The sequence below is a fragment of the Ranitomeya imitator genome, chromosome 2, assembly GCF_032444005.1.
Source record: "Ranitomeya imitator isolate aRanImi1 chromosome 2, aRanImi1.pri, whole genome shotgun sequence".
NCBI classification, from domain to species: Eukaryota; Metazoa; Chordata; class Amphibia; order Anura; family Dendrobatidae; genus Ranitomeya; species Ranitomeya imitator.
Genome location: NC_091283.1, coordinates 665,242,094 through 665,257,717, shown reverse-complemented (window position 1 = coordinate 665,257,717; position 15,624 = coordinate 665,242,094). Strand labels below are relative to the sequence as shown.

At 42.2% G+C, this 15,624-nt stretch overlaps 1 protein-coding gene across 2 annotated transcripts in view; it reads right to left on the bottom strand.

The window, feature by feature from the left end:
* TMEM132A (transmembrane protein 132A) overlaps window positions 1-15,624 on the bottom strand; it is a 286,572-nt gene that overhangs the window by 221,212 nt on the left and 49,736 nt on the right. The window contains exon 2 of one of the 2 annotated variants that reach the window (XM_069752992.1): window positions 13,786-14,003. In XM_069752992.1, the coding sequence (XP_069609093.1) occupies window positions 13,786-14,003 (218 nt within the window). Of the gene's footprint in view, window positions 1-10,475; window positions 10,606-13,785; window positions 14,004-15,624 lie in introns of those variants that run through there. The other variant, XM_069752993.1, reaches the window with a different exon arrangement.

Genomic DNA, 15,624 nt, shown 5'->3' with positions numbered 1-15,624 from the left:
CTGCCTGGGGTTTCGGGAGTTAATGTGGTATGCACAGGCTCTGAGTCTTTAGCTTTTACAGCACAGCCAGGAATCAGGGGCTCTGCACTGTTAAGTCTCTGTACCAGGAATCACAGTCTCTGTACTGATACTGCGGAGACCAGGGGATAGAGGTCTCTTCTCTGTCTCCTAGAAACTGGAAACTATGGGGTTAAGCCTCTGCAGCCTTTTCTCCCTGTGCAGCTGGAAGCAGGAAGTCACACAGCCACTCTGCTGTGAGTCTCTGGATATCAGGCCGACAGTCTCTCTCTCTGCAGCATGAACACACACACACTGAGCAGTTTCCTTAGTCACACTCAGGGGTCCTGGCTTGTCAGTGCGGTAACCGGGGCTGCGCGCTCAAGTCCCTGTAGGGGGATACGTCATCTCAGATTATGGAGGCTTCCAAGTCCCCACTCTCACTCCAGCCTTAGTGCCCTCACGGGGAGCACTCTGTCATGGGGAGCGCGGCGCTGGAGCCTGCTTTCTCTCTGGCACGCTGTCCCCTCTGTCTGGCGCACTCTGCTCTCCCGCACTTTTCTGACCACACCCCCTGTATCTTCCTCCCTGCCCCAGCCATCACATGGTCCCTTCTGTCCAGGGTAGAAAGTCTTCCCCCCCGACAACCCAGCTGTCTGACTAAGTGGTTCCAGGTAAGGAGCAGGGAAAGCAACCTCCTTACAAGTGCGCGCCCTCTGCCTGAACGTCAGTGCAGAAGACGCTGAAGACGGAGCGGCGCCCGGAACGAGGAGCAGGTGAATATTGAAAGTGCCGGGGACCTGAGCGACGGAGAGGTGAGTATGTGATTTTTTTTTTTCATCGCTGCAACAGCAAATGGGGCAAGTGTCTGTATGGAGCATCATATGGGGCCATAACATTTGTGCAGCACTATATGGGGCAAGTGTCTGGGGCCATAACGTTTGTGCAGCACTATATGGGGCAAGTGTCTGTATGGAGCATCTTGTGGGGCCATAATAAACGTTTGTGCAGCACTATATGGGGCAAATATCTTTATGGAACATCTTAAGGGGCCATAATCAACATTTGTGCAGCATTACATTGGGCAAATGTGTCTATGGAGCATCTTATGGGGCCATTATTAACCTTTATGCAGGATTACATGGGGCATATTTTAATATTGAGCATCTTATGGGGCCATCATAAACTTTATGGAGCATTATATGGGGCTGCTGATTCAATATGGATATTCAAAAACACTTAACCTACTGATATCTCAATTAATTTTACTTTTATTGGTATCTATTTTTACTTTTGACATTTACCGGTAGCTGCTGCATTTCCCACCCTAGGCTTATACTCGAGTCATTAAGTTTTCCCAGTTTTTTTGTGGCAAAATTAGGGGGTCGGCTTATACTCGGGTCAGCTTATACTCGAGTATATATGGGTAAGTGGTGATAAGGGAGTCACAAGACCACCTTTGACACCATCGCCCCATCGTGATCATAATCGCAAGTTCCCATAGTTGCCATGGTATCTCGAGGTTAGAGGGTGACCCCAGGGTACGGTGACCTGTTAGATCCTGCTGTAAACAGGGTTTAACATGCAAATTCAGTGAGACACTGACTGGTCTCATCACTGCAGTGCACAAGTACTGTAGTGCATGAGACCAGCGATCAAAGTAAAAAATATTCATGTCCCACAGCGAGACTAAGTGGAAAAAGTAAACAAAAAGTTAAATAAAATATGTAGAAAAAAACTAAACAAAAAAAAATTGTACCAACCACAAGTGTTTTGCCCAAAAAAGGCGTTTGTGTTAGGCTGCCGTCACACCATCAGTATTTGGTCAGTATTTTACATCAGTATTTGTAAGCCAAAACCAGGAGTGGGTGATAAATGCAGAAGTGGTGCACGTTTCTATTATACATTTCCTCTGTTTGTTCCACTCCTGGTTTTGGCTTACAGATACTGATGTAAAATACTGACCAAATACTGCTAGTGTGACGACAACCTTAAATGAACCGAACTATGAAACGATCAATGTTATTTATTCTGTACGGTGATCAATGGTTAAAAAAAGAAAAAAAATGCCAAAAGTGTAGCTTTTTCATCATACTGACACACAAAAAATTGAATAACAAGCAACAAGAGTCATATGTCAAAAGATGGAGCAACTAAAAATGCCAAACCATGCTGCAAAAAATAAGCCCCAATATGGCTTATTCAGCCAAAAAAATTAAACGTTACAGCTGTAAGAATATGGTAATGCTAAAAAATGTTTTTTTGTAAAATATGCTTTTAGTCTGTAAAAGTAGCAAAGCAAAAAAAAATTAAATATAAAAACAATTACTGAATTGCTGATTTTTGTTTATTCTGCATCCCCAATTTATTTCATTTTCACAAGGGTAACAGGAGAAAATAGTCTGCCCAATTTGTTGTGCAATTTCTTCCGAGTATGCAGATAGCCCATCTATTGAGGAAAAATACAGTTTGGCTACATGGCAAGGATCAGAAGGGAAGGAGCACTCTTTGACTTTTGGAGTGCAAGGTTGTCTGAAATAGTTAGCAGACGCCATGTTGCGCTTGTAGGGCCTCTGATGTTCCTAAACAGTGGAAACTTCCCACAAGTAACCCCATTTTGGAAACTATAGCACTACAGAATTTATCTAGAGTTGTGGTGAGAACTCTGAACCCACAGGTGTTTCACACAATTTTATAACACTGAGCTGAGAATATTAAAATTAAGATTTTTCCTAAAAAAAATGTTGCTCCAAATTTTTCATTTTCACAAGGGTAACAGGAAAAAATGGACCCCAAAATTTGTTGTGCAATTTCTGACAATACCCCATGTGTGGTGGGAAACTGCCATTTGAAGCGACGTTATTGAGCGCAGACTTCAATGGAATGGTTGTGGGCACCATGTTGCGTTTGGGGAGCCCTTGATGTGAATAAACAGTGGAAAATCACAAGATGCCTCATTTTGGAAACTGCACCCCTCAAGGAATTTATCTAGAGGTAAGGTAAGCACTTTGAACCCACAAGTGCTTCACAGAATTTGATAATGATGAACCGTGAAAATAAAAAAATGAAATTTTTCACACAAAAATGTTGCTTAGCACCAAATTTTTCATTTCCACAAGGGTAAACATGAGAAAACTAATTATGCAATTTCTCCTGTGTATATCAATACCCCATTTGTGGTCAAAAGTAAAGATGAGCGAATATACTAATATTCGGTTCGGCTCATGATCGCCGTTATTCGCAATATTCACCAATTTAATCGCCGAATATATCCAAACGCCATACACAACACAAGCACCGGTGTTTTTGATGCTGTCAAACACCGGCATTGCGCTTCTGATTGGCGGTAACGTTGCTGCTGTCAGAGCCTTGCGGGGTCACGTTTTCAGATGTCGGAATGACCCCGCGGAGATGCGGTGACCCGTGGTAAAAAGCTTGCCGCAGGTCAGCAGGCGTCAGCTGATGAGAGACTACTCCTCCCTTATGGCTATATCAGCTGTCACCGATAACAGTGAAAGCGTATGCCGCTGATGGGAGAAGTAGTCTCTCATCAGTCAGCACCTGTGCGCAAAGTGAAAAAACAAACAAAAAAAACACATTATACTCACTTAACACCAAATACCCGATTCCCTCGTCTCCAATAACAATGTAAAATAAAAAAAAAAACATATACTCACCTTAAGGACAGAGACTGCCTCATTTCTCGTGCGAGAATCGCATCATAAACCTCTCATTGGCTGTCGGCTCTCCTGACCTGAGCTTGACAGCTGCATTGTAATCCATCATGCTGTCTTGTTCAGGTCAGGAGAGGTGCTAGGCCATTCCGTGCAGTGCAATGCAATTCTCGCACGAGAAATACGACTGTCTGACTCTGCCCTAACGCCCAATCTCCGATGCCTGTGTCTCCTAGAAAATAATCAAAAATAATAAACCACCAAATACTCACCAGTCCGCCGTGGGACACTCGGGATTACATCAGCTCTCAGCTGACTCAGAAAAGGGGCATTTACAAGATGCTCCAAATTTGGTGCTTAGCCTCACTCTTCTCACTTGCCCTGTAGCGGTAGCAAGTGGGGTAATGGTTGGGGAGGTTGATGTTACCTTTGTATGATCAAGCCCACAGGTTAGTAATGGAGAGGTATCTATAAGACGCTCCCATTACTAACCCCATAGTGATATTATAAAAATATACACACCCTGAATAAAGTCCTTTATTTGAAATAATGACAGAGACTCCAATATTGAATCTAAATTAAACCATACTCACCGAACGGCTAATCCATTGAAGCCAACATCCCTGCAACAAAAATAAAATAAATCACAATATTCCTCACCTGTCGGCAGAGAAGATAATAATCCATAATGTCCCTGAAGTGACTGCTCTCAAAGACATCCAGCTATACACTGACACAGGAGGTAATCGCTCCTGCAGTGCATAGCACTGAGCTGCCGTGAGAAAGGTCACACAAGTTCATCAGCTGAAGTTCACTGGAGTTCATCATGAACTCACGTGACCTCTCTCACAGCAGCTCAGCGCTTTAGGCTGGAGTCACACTAGCGAGTTTTACGGACGTATGAGTGCAGAAAACACGCCCGTAAAACACGCCTAACAAACGTCCCAATTATTCTCTATGCCCCTGCTCCTATCTGCCGTATTTTACTGATCAGTATTATACGGTTTTCTACGGCCGTAGAAAATCGCAGCATGCTGCGTTTGTCACCGTATTGCGCAAAAAAACACCAATGAAAGTCTATGGAAGCCAGAAAAATACGGATTACACACGGACCAGCAGTGTGACTTGCGAGAAATACGCAGCGGTGTTAGAGAGAAAAGCCGGCAATTCAGTGCGGTGTACAGTAAAATCACACTGACAGCTTACAGTAGAATAGGTATAATAAATGTGTACATATATATATATATATATATATATATATATATATATGTCAGTGAGACACATATATGTATATATATTATTACTTCATACAGCGCTAGATAGCTTTAAAGCCGGTAATTCAATTACCGGCTTTTGCTATCTCCTTCCTAAACCCGACATGATATGAGACATGGTTTACATACAGTAAACCATGTCATATCACCTTTTTTTTGCATATTCCACGCTACTAATGTTAGTAGTGTGTATATGCAAAATTTGGCCGTTCTAGCTATTAAAGGGTTAAATGGCGGAAAAAATTGGCGTGGGCTCCCGCGCAATTTTCTCTGCCAGAGTAGTAAAGCCAGTGACTGAGGGCAGATATTAATAGCCTGGAGAGGGTCCATGGTTATTGCCCCCCCCCTGGTTAAAAACATCTGCCCCCAGCCACCCCAGAAAAGGCACATCTGCAAGATGCGCCTATTCTGGCACTTGGCCACTCTCTTCCCATTCCCGTGTAGCGGTGGGATATGGGGTAATGAAGGGTTAATGCCACCTTGCTATTGTAAGGTGACATTAAGCCAAATTAATAATGGAGAGGCGTCAATTATGACACCTATCCATTATTAATCCAATACTAGTAAAGGGTTAAAAAAAACACAACCACATTATTAAAAATTATTTTAATGAAATAAAAACAAAGGTTGTTGTAATATTTTATTCTACGCTCAATCCAATCACTGAAGACCCTCGATCTGTAACAAAAAAAAAAAATAAACCAACAATATACATACCTTCCGCAGATCTGTAACGTCCAACGATGTAAATCCATCTGAAGGGGTTAAAATATTTTGCAGCCACGAACTCTGCTAATGCAGCGTTGTTCCTGGCTGCAAAACCCCGGGGAATGAAGGTAAAGTAGGTCAATGACCTATATTTACATTCATTTGCGGTGAGGCGCCCTCTGCTGGTTGTCCCTAGATCGTGGGAACTTTCCTAGAAAGCTCCCAGGCTCGAGTTCATATGAGGACAACCAGCAGAGGGCGCCTCTTATGAACTCGAGCCTGGGAGCTTTCTAGGAAAGTTCCCACGATCTAGGAACAACCAGCAGAGGGCGCCTCACCGCAAATGAAGGTAAATATAGGTCATTGACCTACTTTACCTTCATTCTCCGGGGTTTTGCAGCAAGGAGCAGCGCTGCATTAGCAGAGCTCCTTGCTGCAAAATATTTTAACCCCTTCAGATGGATTTACATCGTGGGACTTTACAGATCTTCGGAAGGTATGTATATTGTTGTTTTGTTTTTGTTACAGATCGAGGGTCTTCAGTGAGTGGATTGAGCGTAGAATAAAATATTACAACAACCTTTGTGATTTTTTCATTAAAATACTTCTTAATAATGTGTTTGTGTATTTTTTAACCCTTTACTAGTATTGGATTAATAATGGATAGGTGTCATAATTGACGCCTCTCCATTATTAATTTGGCTTAATATATATATATATATATATATATATATATATATATATATATATATATATATATATATATATATATATATATAGACAGTATATATGTTTTTTTTTGTTTTTTTTTTACACATGGATCCCTTGTATAGCCATATGTTGGTTTTGCAAGCCTGCGAGAAAAACACGCAGTACGGATGCCATACGGATTACATACGGAGGATGCCATGCGCAAAAAACCAAAAGACCACTATTTTGGGGACTTTTCAGCGTATTACGGCCGTAATATACGGACCGTATTGTCTTACGCTGAATGTGACTCCAGCCTTACACTGCGGGAGCAATTACCTCCTGTCATTGTATCGCCAGCAGCCAGGTAAAGCAGTCACATCTCCCGATATCACTGTTCTACACTTGTAGACTTACGACTTTTCTGGGTGGCTGCAGGGCTGCTCTTTTTAGGCTGGGGAGGTTCAATATCCATGGCCCCTTACCAACCTGAGAATACCAGCCACCAGCTGTCAGATTTAGCAAGGCTGGTTGTCAAAAATGGGGGAAACGTATGTCTTTTTAATTATTTAGTTAAATAATTAAAAAAAAAAAAAAAAGAGTGCAGACCCCTCTATTCTTGATAACCAGCATTGCTAAAGCATACAGCTGAAGGTTGTAGCCCCAAACTGTCAGTTTTGCCTGGCTGGTTATCAAAAATACACTCCGGCAGGCAGCAGGTGAGGAATACTCCCATTAGCCACTCCAGCTGTCACTGTTATTAGCGGCAGCAGGTGTAGGCTGATGGGAGTAATAGTCCCAAAAGCCACCACCTGCTGTCATTGTTTTCACTTGAATACAACTCTCATCATTCTCCCCTGCTCGGGCTGATCGCCAGAAGAGCAAGGGAGAATGATGAGAGTAGTCTTCAGCACCTGGCCCGGGGAACAGCGCTTACTGTACCGCTGCTTCCCTGGCACCGCCATGTGGTACTGATGCGGCACACGGTTGCCACATGCATTACACACATGGAAACGGACATCTCTGGTACAGGTTTGACGTCAGCGCGAGCGTCGTGGGAATATTTCTAAATGCGCTCGTGCTGATGTCAGATAGGTGAAGCAAGTTAATTGGCTGTGAACTCCCAGAACCTTTCTGATGGCACCGGAGAAGTAAGAACTTTCTCATGCTCGCGGTGACGTCAGACAGGTCCTACGAGTTCACTGCGAGACACTGGTTAATGATAGCAGACGCTGCTCAGTGTTTCTGCTGGATGACAGGCTGTATGGTCGCATCATGCAGCCTGTCATCTATATGTAGCAGAGCTAGACCCATCACGGGGCAAATGGATTATCGTCTCTCCGGAAAGGTGAGGAATACTGTTGTTGTTTTTATTTTAATGCTCTTGCAAGAGACAATGGCGTCACTAGAATGGGCGACGACGTGAGTATGGTTTAATTAAGATTTATTAAAGGATTTTGTGTCATTCTTTAAATTTATGGACTTTATTCTGGGTGTGTGTTTTTATTCAATATGACTATGGGGTTAGTATTGGTGGCGTCTTCTAGACGCCTCTCCATTACTAACCTCAGGGCTTGATGTCACTTAACAATACAAAGGCTCGATCGTTTTCCGAACATACGGTACTCGTTCATCTCTCATCAAAAGCTACTTTTGAGGCACAGTACAACGCTCAGAAGGGATGGATTCCCATATTATAGTGCAAATTTTTCTGTTATGGTTTGCGGGTGCCATGAAGTGACCTCAGGTTTGTAATATAAGGGTGCAATGATCATACTGATACCATAGATATGTCAGAGAATCTTATACCATTAGGCAGTGAAGAAAAAAATAATGACATTTTTACCACAAAATATGGTTTTACCCCAGATTTTACATTTTCACACTGGAAAATCAGTAAAAATGGCACAAAAATTGATCACAATTTTTGATGAACATGCCAATACCCCATATCTGTCTGTACAGTACTGCTTAGCCACCTAAGTTTGAGACAATAGAATCATCCCTCAAGTGACCCCATTTTGGAAATTACACCCCTCTGGGAATTTATCCACAGGTGTTGTAACAATTTTAACTCAATGGGTGTTTGCCAGAAACAAAAAGCAATTGATGTTGCTGAATGAAAGTTGTAAATCTGCCATTGTAGTGCACAGTACAGTATGGTGTAGTGCACGTACATTGGAGTGCCCATATGTTGCGTCCAGCTCATGCTTCTAAAGACACTCACCCAGTAAATTAAGCAGGCTCTCATAGCTAAAGTACTGACAAACGTGTGGATGCTAAATATGGTTTAGGCTCACTGTGTGGCTTAGAAGGGATGGGTGCATTTGGATTTTGGAGTGCAGAATTTGCTAGATTTGTTTCCAGTAACATGGAAGCCCCCTATATTTCCGTTAAGGGATGACAGACCTGAGTGGGGGCTTGATTTTTTGCGGATTGAGTTGAAGCCTTTGTTGGGAACATTTTACTTAACATTATGGACCACATTTATCCTGTGCTCTACGCTGAGCTTTTACACTGGGGTTTTCATCTAAATCTCAGAGTGACATGATTCAGATGAAACCGCTGATGGATCAAATAATGCACATTAGGGGGTCCACTCACCGTCAGGGACACCGATGCGCTACGGGGGCCCGGTGCCAGGCTCCCCCCACCTCCTCGCTTGCTCAGGGCCCCGGTACTTGCAATACTTACCTCTCTCCGTTCCTCCGCTGCAGCATCTTCCACGTCAGAGGGCGTGATGACGTCACTAGCATGCTCCTTCTGCCTGAAGAGTCGCATTGCGAGAGCCAGAAGACTGTGGCGCCGAGTTCGGAGCAGAGCAGTGGTCTTCTGCTGGTATAGTTACACCGTGTTTTATCAAAACCAGAGTCAGCGCAGCCGTCTACCGGGAAATTTTAGAGCACTTAATGCTTCCCACTGTCGACAAGCTTTTGGAGATAGAAATTTAATTCCCCAGTGGGACTTGGCACCTATCCACACTGCCAAAAGTACCAATACCTGGTTTAAAAACAACAGCATCACTGTGCTTGATTGGCCAGCAAACTCATCTGACCTTAACCCCATAAAGAATCTATGGGGTATTGTAAAGAGGAAGATGAGACACCAGACCCAACAATGCAGACAAGCTGAATGCTGCTATCAAAGCAACCTGGGCTTCCATAACACCTCAGCAGTGCCATAGGCTGATCACCTCCATGCCACACCGCATTGATGCAGCAATTGATGCCAAAGGAGCCCCGACCAAGTATTGGAGTGCATTTGCTGAATGTACATTTCAGTAGGCCAACATTTCGGATTTTAAAGTCATTTTTTCAACCTGGTGTTATAAAGTATTCAAAATTACTGAGACAATGACTTTTCAATTTTCATTGGCAGTAAACCATAATCATCAACATTAACAGAAATAAACACTTGAAATAGATCACTCTGTTTGTATTACTCTCTAATATACGAGTTTCACTTTTTGTATTGAAGAACTGAAATAAATTAACTTTTTGATGATATTCTAATTTTGTGAGATGCACCTGTACATTCTGCATTTAGTCTAGGGAGGGTGTGTTGCAGGAGCAGGGACAATAGCAGAATACAGTCTTTAGACAGGGATTAGGGTTGTGCAGTCCCTTGCAAAATACCGTATATACGGTAGCTGTTTTTTTTTTTGTGTGAAAAAATTGAACGTATTGTGTGACTCATCGAGAATTACTTGCTTTGTGGTACCTTTTGTTGATATATAAAACACTCCCAGAAAGAATTGACTCTTTTCTGGATAAATTTACTCACCTGTAGCGTATTCTGTGGTCTGGGTTACATTTTTGTGATATACAAACACTCCCAAAAAAGCATTTAAAAATTTGTTGGGTTAAATTTCTCACCAATACACTATTCTGTGATATTGGCTACATTACTGTGATATCGATTACCGTAATCCAAAAAAGCGTTTAGAAATTTTGTTGCTTAAAATTAAGAGTGTTAACATTTTTTACTTGTATTCAATTAGTTATCCATACAGTGTAATGTGCAGACTGTGGGGCCTAGGCTGGTCTAAGGAGGAGAGTTTTGGAGAAATGTTATCTGGGCCGCTAGTTGCAAGGTACCGAGCGTTGGCATCCCAGGGATGGTCATTACTCACAACCATCAACGGAGAAGGGGTCCACTGAAGAGGTTGGGACACGGCATCACATCTCGTTCAACAATTGGGCAGTAGAGACAGAATACTTTCCTCGAATGCTGCAAGAGCTTATGGCTGAGACCAGTGTGACATTCCTCAAACTGGAGGAAAACATCGCTGGTATGCAGTGGGTGGGATCCTAGTAGGAAGTAGGAAGGGAGCAGGATGAACCCTTCTTAAGGAAGAGAAGCTACTTAAGGTGGCTCGAGACAGGGCTACTACCACCCCTGAGAGAGTACTGTCTTTGATGCAGTTGACACAGGGGGCTGTTGCCCATTTCTATATGTGAGGGACTCTGGCACTACCGGAAGCTAGTTCACTTACAGCCCAGGCAATCAGGTTCTAGGAAGAAAGTGCAGGCAGCACCCCCACCCTAATGAAGAAGTGGACACATGAAAAGGATTAATGTATTACACGCCATATACATTTTTACTGGCTTTGCACTTTGTGCTAAGCCTTTATGAGTACAGGAGTACAGCAACTACACTTTAATAATATTTGAATGAGACCCGCCAGTTATTGCCTTTCAGGGGCCTATGGATGACCTTCCTTTAATTTTTCCTGGCTTTGCACTCTCTGAAAAGTCTTTATAAGTGTAGAAGCACATAAACTACACTTTCAAAATATTTACATTCCAAATTAATTTCTGGATTCAATTAGTTTACAGTTTAATGTGGGTATAGGTATATTAATGTAAAACTCTAAAAAAGGTTTTAAAAATTTTGCTGGTCTAAATTTCTCAGCAATACACTATTACGCAGTCTAGGGTACATTTTTGTGACATATAAAACACTCCAAAAAAACGTAAAAACATTTTGCTGGGTTCAATTTCTCACACACCCATTATTACATGGCTTGGGGTACATTCTTGTAGTGTAGAACACTGCCCCCCCAAAAAAGTTGTTAAATAAAATTTAGGATTAAATTAGGAATCCATAGATTATAGCGCGTTCTGGGGTACATTTTGTTGGTATATAACCCTCAAAAAAATGATAAAAAGTGTATCATTATTATCTTGCTCATCCACACAGTATTACGTCTTCTTGGGTACATTTAGGTGGTATATATAACATTATAAAAAAACAGTGAGAAATTTGCTGGATTCAAATACTCATCCATTTAGTTTTACATGTTTGCGGTGTTATATAAAACTAAAAAAAAAAAAGAAATTTTTTAATTTATTCAATGATTGATCCATATAGTATTACGAGCTGTTACATTTCAATGTTATATAAAAATTAGAAACTTTGAAAAAAGGTTTATGGATTCAATGATTCATCCATACACTGTAACTTGACTCTTGTTACATTTCTCCCAAAAGAAAAGTCTTCTTGTTACAAGACTCACAAAAACCCTTCCAAAACATATTATGGATTCAATTAGTCATCCATAAACTGTAATGTGGTTACTGTTACATTTCATTGGCATATTAAAATTACAAAAAAGTCACTTTTTTTATTATGGATACAATGATTCATGCATACAGTTTAACCCCCCGTAGTTTTACACAAAGTTAAATGTTAAAAATTTTAAAACCCGATTGGCCTGGTACAGTTGACTAGTGTTATATATACTGTGTGAAATTTTGTTGGTTTAAAATAGAAGCCAAATTGGCCTACTACCAGTATACACTTTCTTAATATTTTAATAAGGCCAACCAGTTGCTGCCTTCAATGATGTATAGACCATGTTTGTAATTTTTGGAAGGCTTTCCACGCTGCATAACTTTTTACAAGTGTAGGAATACTACAATTATACTTTGCACACAATATTTGTGTGAGGTACTACAGTTGGTGCCTTCAAGGGTGTATGGATGACCCTGATTGTAAACTTTGTAAGACTTTGCACTTAGCGCATAGCCTTCATGAGTCTAGGAGTACCAGTACATGACAATTTGAACAGAATGTGTAAGGCTACTTTCACACTTGCGTCGGTACGCGGCCGTCACAATGCGTCGGCGCGACGTACCGGCGTACGTTGTGAAAATTCACCACAACGTAGGCAGCGGAGGAAGTTTTTCAACGTATCCGCTGCCCATTCTAAGTCCCGGGGAGGATGGGGCGGAGTTCCGGCGGCGCATGTGCGGTAGGAAATGGCGGATGCGACGTACGAAAAAAACGTTACATTGAACATTTTTTCGTGACAATGGTCCACCAAAACACGACACATCCAGTGCATGACGGACGCGACGTATGGCCATGCAATATGTATATATATATTTTTTTTAAGTCTCTATACTACGTGGCTCTGTGCTGTATACTCCGTCGCTGTGCAATATACTATGTGCCTGGGCAATATACTACGTGGCTGGACAATATACTCCGTCGCTGGGCAATATACTACGTGGCTATGCTATATACTATGTGGCTGGGCAATATACTACGTCACTGGGCAATATACTACATGACTGGGCAATATATTACGTGGCTGGGCAACATACTACGTGGCTGGGCAATATACTATGTGACTGGGCAATATACTACGTCGCTGGGCAATATACTACGTGACTGAGCAATATACTACGTGACTGGGCAATATACTACGTCGCTGGGCAATATACTACGTGACTGAGCAATATACTACGTGACTGGGCAATATACTACGTCGCTGGGCAATATACTACGTGGCTTGGCAATATACTACGTAACTGGGCAATATACTACATCGCTGGGCAATATACTACGTGGCTGGGCAATATACTACATCGCTGGGAAATATACTACGTGGCTGGGCAATATACTACATGACTGGGCAATATACTACGTGGCTGAGCAATATACTACGTGGCTGAGCAATATACTACGTCGCTGGGCAATATAATACGTGGCTGGGCAATATACTACGTGACTGGGCAATATACTACGTGGCTGAGCAATATACTACGTGGCTGGGCAATATACTACGTGACTGGGCAATATACTACGTGGCTGAGCAATATACTACATGACTGGGCAATATACTACGTCGCTGGGCAATATACTACGTGGCTGGGCAATATACTACGTCGCTGGGCAATATACTACGTGGCTGGGCAATATACTACGTCGCTGGGCAATATACTACGTGGCTGGGCAATATACTACGTCGCTGGGCAATATACTACGTGGCTGGGCAATATACTACGTCGCTGGGCAATATACTACGTGACTGGGCAATATACTACGTGGCTGGGCAATATACTACGTCACTGGGCAATATACTACGTGGACATGCATATTCTAGAATACCCGATGCGTTATAATCGGGCCACCATCTAGTACAATAATCTTACCTTTTGGCTTTGTATGTGTTGAAGAGACGCCCTCACATGTGGCTCACGAGCCCCCAGACGTGGAATAAAAAAAATTTCACTGTGTGACTGTGTCAAAGAGCCCTGAGGCAGTGCAGCATCATCTCCAGATAGTGTTTTCTGTAAGCGGAAGTACTGTGGGACATCTTTTATCTCTAGAGTTACTGGTAGCATGGGTGCGCTCGGAGAACAGTAAGCAGCTGCAAAGACACAAAAAAGTTAGGTTATAATTTAGGTCATAAGTATCCATTTACTGTATTCAGATTGCTGACCTGTAGGGTATAAAAAATGTTTTACCGACTCAAAAGTGCGCAGGGCAAGTAATGCTATAACAGACATAAGCATTATTTAACCCTTAAAAACCTCGCTCCCAAGGTCCAGCAGCACCCTGAAGGTACCGGAGGTGATGAAGCCTTGACAATTGTGCAGCACTCTTATTCATTACCATGGGAGGACATCAAAATGTAAAAACAACCAATACCCAACCTTACCAAATGACCTCTCTGTCCCCTCCACTCTTCATAGTTACTCATCCTGACAACGATACATCTTCAGATTGTTGCCCCTCATGCTAGGCCAGGTATTCCAGGTTTGAACAGACCTGGGAGGGTTCTGCATGTAAGTCAAGTCATGATACCATAACCCTCCTGGTCCTCTTCACACCCAGAAGTAGCTGAAGGGAGAGATGAGCAGCTGTGAGGAGCACTGCTTTGCCTCTCCAGTAGAGAGGTGGGGGAAGGGCATTACGGACATGGAAGGACTGTGAAAAGAGTGCAGAACTGCTAATCTGAACTGTAAAGCCCTGATGATAAGGGCTAAATTGCTGGTGAGGAGGCAAGTAGCTGTGATGGGCGGAGCATAGCAGGGGCTGCTATCCAAAAATGAAAGGGGCTGGGCAGAAGTGGCCAAGATCGGGGAGCTAGGGTGTTTCAGATACTGACCAGCGTCAGTGTAAACTGCACGTTCGGCTACCTCTCCAAGACAGCAGCAGTGGCCAGTCCCCTAGGTAACGAACAGTAAACAATATAACCCAGTAGAGACACAGCAGAAGACCTGAGGGAGATAAGCAATTTTGCATGCTTAACTGTCTACCTGGCTATACCCATTTAACAGCATGGGAATAATCATTTAAGTAAGTGCATTGGCCAGAAATGTTACTAGGACCTGTCGTCAAGAAACTTCAGTCTAATCTGCAGGCACCATGTTATAGAGCAGATGGATTTATATTTTTGTGAGAAAAGATTCAGTATAAGCTGGGATTTCATCATTTAGTTTCAACAATTTTATTGCAGATATCAGAATAACATGAATGCCAAGGAATATGAAGTACAAGGATCCCCTCACGGGGGGGGAAGTATATCAATGTAAATAATATTAATACAATATCCTTGACTTAATTGTAGCTGGAAAGAACAAATATACGTTCGTATAACATTAGCTGCATTGCATTAATAATAAAAGTAAAGGAAAATAAAATAAAACAGACAAACAAAACAAAAACAAAAAAAAAGGAAGGAATGTAAAACCTTGGGTAATAACTATGTGGGCTATGTTAACGTACTCTATAATTCGTGTAGGATGTAAATCCTAGTCATCAATTAGTAAAGTATCCATCTTTTAATTTATACAGATAGTGACATTATTCTGGAAAAGTCGCCATCAGTCTGGATCCATGGGTGCCAAATACCTCGGAAGAGTTCAAGAGAGTCGGATTTGGTGGCTTCTATTTTTATATATAGCATTATTCAACTTATCTGTCTTTTCACCTGGGTTATAAAGTATTGGTTTTCCATTGCCCAGCTATGTGGTTTCTAGTTGCCA